The sequence below is a fragment of the Taurulus bubalis genome (genome assembly GCF_910589615.1).
Source record: "Taurulus bubalis genome assembly, chromosome: 10".
Taxonomy (NCBI): domain Eukaryota; kingdom Metazoa; phylum Chordata; class Actinopteri; order Perciformes; family Cottidae; genus Taurulus; species Taurulus bubalis.
In genome coordinates, this window is record NC_136598.1 from 27942377 (window position 1) to 27952376 (window position 10000).

General features: G+C 42.7%; 1 protein-coding gene across 1 annotated transcript in view; it reads right to left on the minus strand.

Moving 5' to 3' along the window:
* Window positions 1–3114, minus strand: part of exoc3l2b (exocyst complex component 3-like 2b) — a gene marked incomplete at both ends in the record, with an annotated part of 22205 nt that extends 19091 nt beyond the window's left edge. Inside the window, 2 exons of the mRNA XM_079224639.1 lie at window positions 452–690; window positions 2669–3114. Coding sequence (XP_079080765.1) covers window positions 452–690; window positions 2669–3114 — 685 coding nt within the window. The remainder of the gene's footprint in view (window positions 1–451; window positions 691–2668) is intronic.
* Between the last annotated feature and the right edge of the window lie 6886 nt (window positions 3115–10000).

A 10000-nucleotide genomic window follows, 5' to 3' on the forward strand; every position in this document is an offset into this window, starting at 1 on the left:
ATCTCCAACAAAAGCATCACAGCTTAAGCTCTTCTTTCACCACATGACTCCTGGAGGAGTGGACTGATGAAGACCAAGAGCCTCACAATCTGGACCAACCGGAGGAGAACTGGACCTGAACCCAGCCCAAGTCCTCTCACTGTGAGGCAAAGAGACCCAACCAGTGTGATCTGGAGCCCATCCAGCTCCGGTCCTGGTTCAGGTTTCAGTGGATGCTTCGTTATTGGTAATCAAGTCCACCCTTGAGTCCGGGTGGATGTTTGATGCCGTGAGACGACCTGAACCCCCAGGGTCAAGTCTTAAAAAGGTCCTCCGATAAAAGATCAACAACAAGTTTCCTCGCTTCACATGAGAACTTTCCAACTCGTCTACGTTCTTCACAGGAGAACTCTCCAACTCGTCTATTGATCAGGTGATAGTATGTGAGCGGCCGACGGAGGTGACCTCTTACCTGACAGCGGCTCTCTGGGCTTCACCTCCTCCGCCGCCTCCTCCTGCACCGGCGGCTCCTCGGGGCCCTGAGACGAGTGGTCGTTCATGGACTCCCTCTTCACCTTGCCCAGACCCACCATCTTCATGAAGGACAGGCGGCGGCTGGTGGAATCGCACTCGCTCTCCGAGCAGTTCGGCTCGCCGTTGGTGATCGACTCCTTGCGGGAGCCGAGGGTGTCGCGGTATTTTCCTGCAAACCTGAGAGGAACACGGAGGAAGAGATGAAACCATCTTCATCCACGTTCATCTCAGCCAGCTCTCAGAGTTCCTGATTGCCTTCCTGAAAAACCCACCCTTGTCCCTGAAAAACCACACCTTGTCCCTCTTTACTCCAACAAACGGTCTTTCTCAGTCCCCCTTCACCTTGATCCCTTTTACTTAGTTTACTCGAAAACTTCACAAGCTCCCATCATTCCTGCTAATTGACACATTGTATCCATGTTTACCTTGATCCCTCTTTAGCTTTACGAATCCCTTTGCCTGAACAAACTCATCATACCTCTCCATCTCAACAAATGCCCATGGCCCTTTATAGCTCAACAAACTCCCATCAGCCTCTCTTTACCTTAAAATAATCCCTCTATACCTTAATATCATCCCTCTTTACCGTAAGATAATTCCTCTATACCTTAATATCATCCCGCTATACCTTAAAATCATCCCTCTTTACTTTAAAATCATCCCTCTTTACCTAAAGATCATCCCTCTTTACTTTAAGATTATCCCTCTTTCCCTTAAGATCATCCCTCTTTACCTTAAGATCATCCCTCTTTACTTTAAGATTATCTCGCTATACCTTAAGATCATCCCTCTTTACTTTAAGAGTATCCCTCTTTACCTTGATGAACTCATCCTCTTCATCATCTTAACAAATAACCCTTGTGTTTGAGCTGAATTAAGGGCAATGAAAGGTTCTTTGGAAGGGAATCAAGTCTGTGGTCGGTGCAGAATAAGGACGGAAAAGTTTTTTATCTTGAGAAAGCTGATGCTGTCGGTTTGATATCTATGATTCTAAAGATGAGCTTTCTAGTTTTCAGATAAAGCGCCTGCAGGATGTCAGATTAAAACTGATGAGGCGTGAATATTTGGTTGTATTCTAGAGAGGGAAGGATGCTGATGGCTTGTTGCTCCAGTCCTCCTCGGAACAACGGAAAGTTCCTAGAATGGGTGTGAATCCATTGGCACTAAATAATCCTCCTGTTGCCCTCACATCCCTTGTTGTGAAAACATTTGAACATGAAATCTGTCATTTCTACACACAGTGCAGGGCTTGTTGGACGCCTTACAGTCCGCCTGCAGGGCAAAGGGGTTCATGGAGGACGTAAGTCTTGCCTTGAGGCTCCTCGGGGAAATAAGAACCACGCACAGCTTCTTTTTATTGACTTTGATTCTGCTTTTCATTGCATTCAGACACATGTTCTTGTGAACATTCTCTTATCTCAATTAAATATGGATTGTAGTGCTGTACGTTGGCTCAATGACTTCTTAACCTGATCCGCCAGGTGGTTTGTCACACTGAGCCACCTGAGGAGCCCTCATTGGAGACCGTCTGGAAAAGGGCGGGCACTTTCGAGAAGTACTTAGCCGGTGATTTGATGAAGCATCTGTCAATCAAACCTTTATGGAAACTATTTTGGAGAAGTGAGAAAACCACTTCTCCAAAAAGGTTGTTCTTTCTAAGAAAGTTGGACAGTTTTAATGTGAACCTGACACTGATGAAAATGGGATGTTATTATTTCATTGAGTCTGTACTTTTTCTGGTTTTGTCAGTCTTTGTCTTAAAAATGCAACTGGTGCAACCTTCAATGACCTTTAATGACCTTCAACCTGTATGTGGCGTGCACTATTGCACGCCACAGCACTATTGTATTGAACTCTCAACAACGGAACACGTTGAGTTACAGATTGCTTCAGCGCACTAACAGATTGTCTGCTTTTGTTTTTGAAACAAACTATTCGTGGTTGATTGTCGGATCTCGTATGAAGTGTTGGATTCATTTGTTTGGACAACCTCTTGGTTCTTAAACCTAAACAAACTCCCCTCATCCCTAGATCCCTCATCTCTAGATCCCTCGTTCTCTCGTTCTACCTTTCCTTGACGACTACACCCTTCTTAACCTCAACGAACCCCTCATCCCTCGTTCCACTCTGTCTCACATATATTTTCCCGCGTTACCTCAACAGGCTTCCTTCAGAGCTCCTCCGGCCCCTCTTCTTCTTCTCTGCCGGTGACGGCGTTCCCTGCAGCGACCCCTGTGGGGAGGGCGTTTCACTTGCTTTGCTCCGTCCCGACAGCCTCAGGTTCTTCCCCAGCTTCCCCAGAGTCTTCAGCGGGGACTTGAACCTGAACGATCCCTTGGCCGAACCTCCGCCTCCCTTCTTCCCCTCGTTGGCCTCGTTCTCGTCCTCCTCGTCCTCAAAGGGGTTGCGGTCCCTCGGCGTGTCGCCGTCCAGCAGCGAGCTGCCGGGCGACCAGTGCTCGCCGCCATCGCGGTCGCGGTCGAAGGGGTTGTGGTGGTTTGAGGGCGTGATGTTCAGGCTCATCCTGCGCAGGATCCAAGCGTTCTCTAGGGTCGGTCCGCCGCCTCTCAGGTGCACTGGGAGGTTTTTGAGGATGGGCATGATGCTGGGGGAGGGGGCACAGGGGGGCAGGAACCTGAGGAGGGAGGGGAAAGAGATCAATCAATCAATCAACCAACCCATCATTCAATCAACCCATCAATCAATCAACCAATAAACCCATCAATGAGCTAATGAGCTATAACTGACTCAAGTTTTACTGGTTTCTGCTGGTGTTTTAAAACCTTGCTGGAAAAACAAAAATCTGATTCAATGAAGCTAAAACAAAACATATTGGATCCACAAACATTGAAAGAGTTCCTGAAATAACAGTACTACAGAACTACAGTACTACTAACAGTACTACAGAACTACAGTACTACTAACAGTACTACAGAACTACAGTACTACTAACAGTACTACAGAACTACAGTACTACTAACAGCACTACATAACTACAGTACTACATAACTACAGTACTACTAGCAGTACTACAGAACTACAGTACTATTAACAGAACTACAGTACTACTAACAGTAGTACAGTACTACTAACAGTACTACATAACTACAGTACTACTAACAGTAGTACAGTACTACAGTACTACTAACAGTACTACAGAATTATTAACAGCACTACAGTACTACAGAACTACAGTACTACTAACAGTAGTACAGTACTACTAACAGTACTACATAACTACAGTACTACTAACAGTATTACAGAACTACAGTACTACTAACAGTACTACAGAGCCACAGTACTACTAACAGTACTGCAGAACCACAGAACTACAGTACTACATAACTACAGTACTACTAACAGTACTACAGTACTACTAACAGTACTACAGAACTATTAACAGCACTACAGAACTAGAGTACTATTAACAGCACTACAGACCAACAGTACTACAGAACTACAGTACTACGAACAGTACTACAGAACTACAGTACTAGTAGCAGTACTACTGTACTACAAACAGTACTACAGTATTACAGTACTACTAACACTAACAGTAGTACAGTACTATTAACAGTACTACAGAACTACAGTACTAGTAACAGTACTATAGTATTACTAACAGTAGTACAGTATTACAGTACTACTAACAGTACTATATAAATCAATGAAGTACTCGTCTGGTAGAAAAGAGACCAACATTTTGAGGGAAGTAGCTGATAAGATTTTATGACTTTATGACTTTATGACTTTATGACTCTGTGTATCTTTACAGTGTGGTATAAGTACTTTCACTGAAACAAAGTATCTTTACAGTGTGGTATAAGTACTTTAACTGGAACAACTTATCTTTACAGTGTGGTATAAGTACTTTCACTGAAACAAAGTATCTTTACAGTGTGGTATAAGTACTTTCACTGGAACAACGTATCTTTACAGTGTGGTATAAGTACTTTCACTGGAACAACGTATCTTTACAGTGTGGTATAAGTACTTTCACTGGAACAACGTATCTTTACAGTGTGGTATAAGTACTTTCACTGGAACAACGTATCTTTACAGTGTGGTATAAGTACTTTCACTGGAACAACGTATCTTTACAGTGTGGTATAAGTACTTTCACTGGAACAACGTATCTTTACAGTGTGGTATAAGTACTTTAACTGGAACAACGTATCTTTACAGTGTGGTATAAGTACTTTCACTGGAACAACGTATCTTTACAGTGTGGTATAAGTACTTTAACTGGAACAACGTATCTTTACAGTGTGGTATAAGTACTTTCACTGGAACAACGTATCTTTACAGTGTGGTATAAGTACTTTCACTGGAACAACGTATCTTTACAGTGTGGTATAATTACTTTCAAGGAACCTGTTCAGCCGCTCAAGGACGAACCTTCAAGGAACCTTTAAGGAACCTTCAAGGTTCCTTCAAGGTTCCTTGAACTTCTCAGGATGCATTCAACCTCCTCAAAGGTAACCCAGCTCCTGTTTCAGATCAGGTGTGTTCGTCTCCAGGTGAGCAGGCCCCGCCCCTCATAGAGCCGCTGATGTCACTTGTTCCCATGGCGATAAACCGTGAAGACATAAAGTCATCAAACATTAACGACTTTAATGATTCATGGAAAACACAATGATCAATGTTCAAGAGACAGAAACGCTGGTTGTACTGATCAAACACATAATAATGAAATAATATGAAATGCTAATGGTAAGTTATAGTGTTATAATATTATAAACCATTGTAATAGAAAATAACTTTGAAATGTCGTCTGGTAGAATTAATCTTCTATTGCATTAAAAGTACTAAAACTAGTTTAAAAGTGTGTGTGTGTGTGTGTGTGTGTGTGTGTGTGTGTGTGTGTGTGTGTGTGTGTGTGTGTCTATTTCTGACAGCAGTGTGTTCCAAGCTGGTGAGACTGAACCAACACCAACAACATGAACAACATCCGCTCCACACACACACACACACACACACACACACACACACACACACACACACACACACACACAGTGAGGGTAAAGTAGGAAGTGATTCAGCGGTGTTGGTTCCATAAATACCCAGCAGCCCCGGCGGGTCTCAGGGCATCGGCCACAAACAATGGAGCGGAAAGACAGGCGATAGTGACATGGACAGGGACCAAGACCAGGACCAAGACCAGGACCAGGACCAGGACCAGGACCAAGACCAGGACCAGGGACATGGACAGGACCAGGACAAGGGACAGGACCAGGACCAGGACCAGGACAAGGGACAAGACCAGGACCAGGACAGGGACAAGACCAGGACCAGGACCAGGATCAGGACCAGGACAAGGAACAGGATCAGGACCAGGACAAGGGACATGACCAGGACAAGGAACAGGAACAGGACCAGGACTAGGGACAGGGACAGGGACAGGACCAGGACAAGGAACAGGACCAGGACCAGGGACAGGACCAGGACAAGGAACAGGAACAGGACCAGGACTAGGGACAGGGACAGGGACAGGACCAGGACCAGGGACAGGACCAGGACAAGGAACAGGACCAGGACCAGGAACAGGACCAGGGACAGGGACAGGACCAGGACTCTTGGTCCCTGCTGTCACTACCGGCGCTATACCAGGACCAGGAAGGTGGGCACCAGATCTCTGCCTTATGAACCCAGGTCAGACCTGAGGACCAGCAGAGACCCTCAGAGTCTGGACCAGAGGTCTGCTTTGAGGTTTCTCAGGGGGCATGAGGCAAAGTGAGCGGTGCGTTCAGGGTCCCAACGACAGCATGACCCCGAGCTGGACTATACCTTTACTCCTTTACATTGTGGTATAAGTATCTTTACTGTAACAAAGTATCATTACAGTGAGGTATAAGTATCTTTACTGTAACAAAGTATCATTACAGTGAGGTATAAGTACCTTTACTGTAATAAAGTATCATTACAGTGAGGTATAAGTACTTTTACAGTGAGGTGTAAAACACAGTTTTGATTAGTTCTAGAATAATAAATAATTACGGATCGTTCGCGACATGATTATGGCTGTTGTAGTATTTGCATCCTTGTACAGGAAAGTGATGCATGTAAACAACAACAACATCTGTCTGTAAACAACAACATATGGATATAAACAACAACAACTTCTGCTTGTAAACAACAACAACTTCTGCATATAAACAACAACAACATCTGCCTGTAAACAACAACATCTGCATCTAAACAACAACGTCTGCTTGCAAACAACTGCATGTAAACAACAACGTCTGCTTGCAAACACCAACAACTGCATGTAAACAACAACGTCTGTTTGGTAACAACAACAACAACTGCATGTAAACAACAACGACTGCTTGTAAACAACAACAACAACTGCATGTAAACAACAACGACTGCTTGTAAACAACAACAACTGCATGTAAACAACAACGACTGCTTGTAAACAACAACAACATATGCATGTAAACAACAACATCTGTATATAAACAACAACAACATATGCATGTAAACAAGAACTTCTGCTTGTAAACAACAACATGTGCTCGTCCGCAGTGAAAGCCGTGTGTCGTGACGAGGTCGCGACCTTTCGAACGTCATGACACACAAACAGGAAGCCAGGAAGAGAACAAGCGTCCAATCAGATGCAGGCACACGCCTCCGCCTTGACCTCTAGGGTGTGTGTGTGTGTGTGTGTGTGTGTGTGTGTGTGTGTGTGTGTGTGTGTGTGTGTGTGTGTGTGTGTGTGTGTGTGTGTGTGTGTGTGTGTGTGACATGACTAATGGCTAGATAGATAATCAGCTGATGTATGTGAGCAGAAGGAAACAGAGAGAACATTGGAAATAAAATAGGAATTGACTTCCTGCTCAAACTTTATCTTTGAGTAAATATATATATATATATATATATATATTGTTGTTCTTAAATATATAAATACATATATATACATATAGATATATATATCTATATATATCTATATATATATATATATATATATATATATATATATATATATATATATATATAGATATATATTAGGGCTGGGCACGTTAACGCGTAAAAAATGCGTTAACTCAGCAAACTATTAACGGCGTTAATTATTTGAACATGCGTTAACTCGTTGTTGTTTTGTGTGCATTGGAGGAGCTTAATGCTGCCACTCACAGGCGCTGCACTTGAAATCTCTCCCAGACGGCGTAGTTCAGACCTGGCATCTTACGGCTCCCAGTCCGGCCCACGTGAGGTCAATCATAAAAGAAAAATAAATAAATAAGATGCACGCCATGAATGCAATACAACGGCACTGCTTTTACTTTGAAGGCGATTTATGTGTGCGCGCGCGCTTCCGCAGCCTCAGCGACCGGCTTGTTGCCAACAGACTGAAGCACGTCTTGTTCTGTAGTTTCTGTCCTCAGCGAGCAGCGGGTGCTGCCGCGAGCCGCTCCGCCTCACAGAGCGCTGCAGATGAACATTAATCCAGATGAACATTAATCCAGATGAACATTAATCCAGATGAACATTAATCCAGAGTGAACATTAATCGCGTAAAGTCGCCCCTGAGATACCTGTCAGCTGTCCTTCACATCTCCACCTCATCCAACTAGACTTCATGCTCTTGTTCAAGACAACACAGACTGGACTTTTCTCTGAGTAAGAAAAACTGAACTGAACAAGATTAAAAGCACTGATTGCCTTTGTATAAAGTGAATTAATTGCTGGTCTTTAACATCTTTAAGGTAAGCAACAAACTGAACATGACAAAAGAAGGAGTGGCTTGTCCCTCACAGGGACCCTTAGTACTGAACATGACAAAAGAAGGAGTGGCTTGTCCCTCACAGGGACCCTTAGTACTGAACATGACAAAAGAAGGAGTGGCTTGTCCCTCACAGGGACCCTTACTACTGAACATGACAAAAGAAGGAGGGGCTTGTCCCTCACAGTAAAATAGTCTATAACTTCTGAAAATAAATACAATATTTAATTGAATGACCAGTCATATAGAAGCATTACAAAAATAAAATACATCTTTTTTTTATTACAAAATAGTACTTTTTCAGTGAGGTATTTGTACTTTTACTGCAGTTAAGTATCTGAATACTTCTTGTACCACATGCAGCATATTCAGAAGCAGCTAAGCATTTCCCACAATGCAATGGGGCAGTCTGAGCTCTTCGAGAGATTCACGATCATAAACTCTGATGTGTGCGGCGGCTTCTCCCCATGAAATATAAAACTATAAGGAGTCACATGACAGTTAGCCTAGCTTAGCAAAAGACCCGCTGACGCTCACTGATGAAGAGCAGAAGAAGAAAAGCAAAACATCCTGCAGCATTTTCAAAATAAGAGCCCGACAGAAGCGGAACTGATCCCAGACGGTGGAGCCGAGCCGCCCCAGAACCAGACCCAGAACCAGAACCAGACCCAGACCCAGAACCAGAACCAGACCCAGAACCAGACCCAGACCCAGAACCAGAACCAGACCCAGACCCAGAACCAGACCCAGACCCAGAACCAGACCCAGAACCAGAACCAGACCCAGACCCAGAACCAGACCCAGAACGAGAACCAGACCCAGACCCAGAACCAGACCCAGAACTTTAGTGGCTCCAAAGTCCCATCAGCCACCTCTCTGGGGTCAGATGGAGACGGGAGAGCAGATAAAACCCACGATATGTTCTGCCCTCAAACGCCTCATCACACATCTAAGATCAGAACTGTGAGGACGATCCATTATGAATCTGTTATGAATCTGTTATTAATATGTTATTAATCTGTTCATTGTAATTCAACATTCTATATTGTTAAGAATTATTTAGTAAATAAATGAAGTTACCGATAAACAATCATCTCTATTATTACTTATGTATTTATATTACTGTCATTATTATAATCATCATCATCATCATTTCTGTTATTATTGTTATAATTTGTTGACTAGAATTTGTTAAATTCGACAGTTTGAGGTTTTATATATTCACTTTACTTTGATGAGAGACGAAGAAAAGGCTTGATCAATAATCAATAATCAATAAAAGACAATAATCATTCTGATGCTTCTTTCTTCTCAATGAGCAGAATCTCCAGCTTTAACTACTTTAATAACTTTAATAACTTTAATAACTTTCCTGAGTATTTGTGGTTGAGACATTGAACGCGTCACCACTCTCACATTAATAAACTATTTCTGCAGAATATGAACTCTTTTCATGTTTTTGCAGCTTTTATAAACATACTTAACTTCACTGAATCAAACCCAAACACAGAGCTATGTTATATATATATAAACTTCACTATGTATTCATATAGTTACGATATAAAGAAACCGTTTTTTTTTAAATATATATTTTATTTTCCCTTTTCTGTGTTCTATCATAAACTAATATAACAGTAACACATATATGAACTTATGATCTATGTTCACAGGGGTTTTCTCTATATTTTAGCTTTTTAAATGATTCAAATAGACCTCGGGGTTCAGGAGATATTCTGTATTTATAATTGCAAAACATTCGCA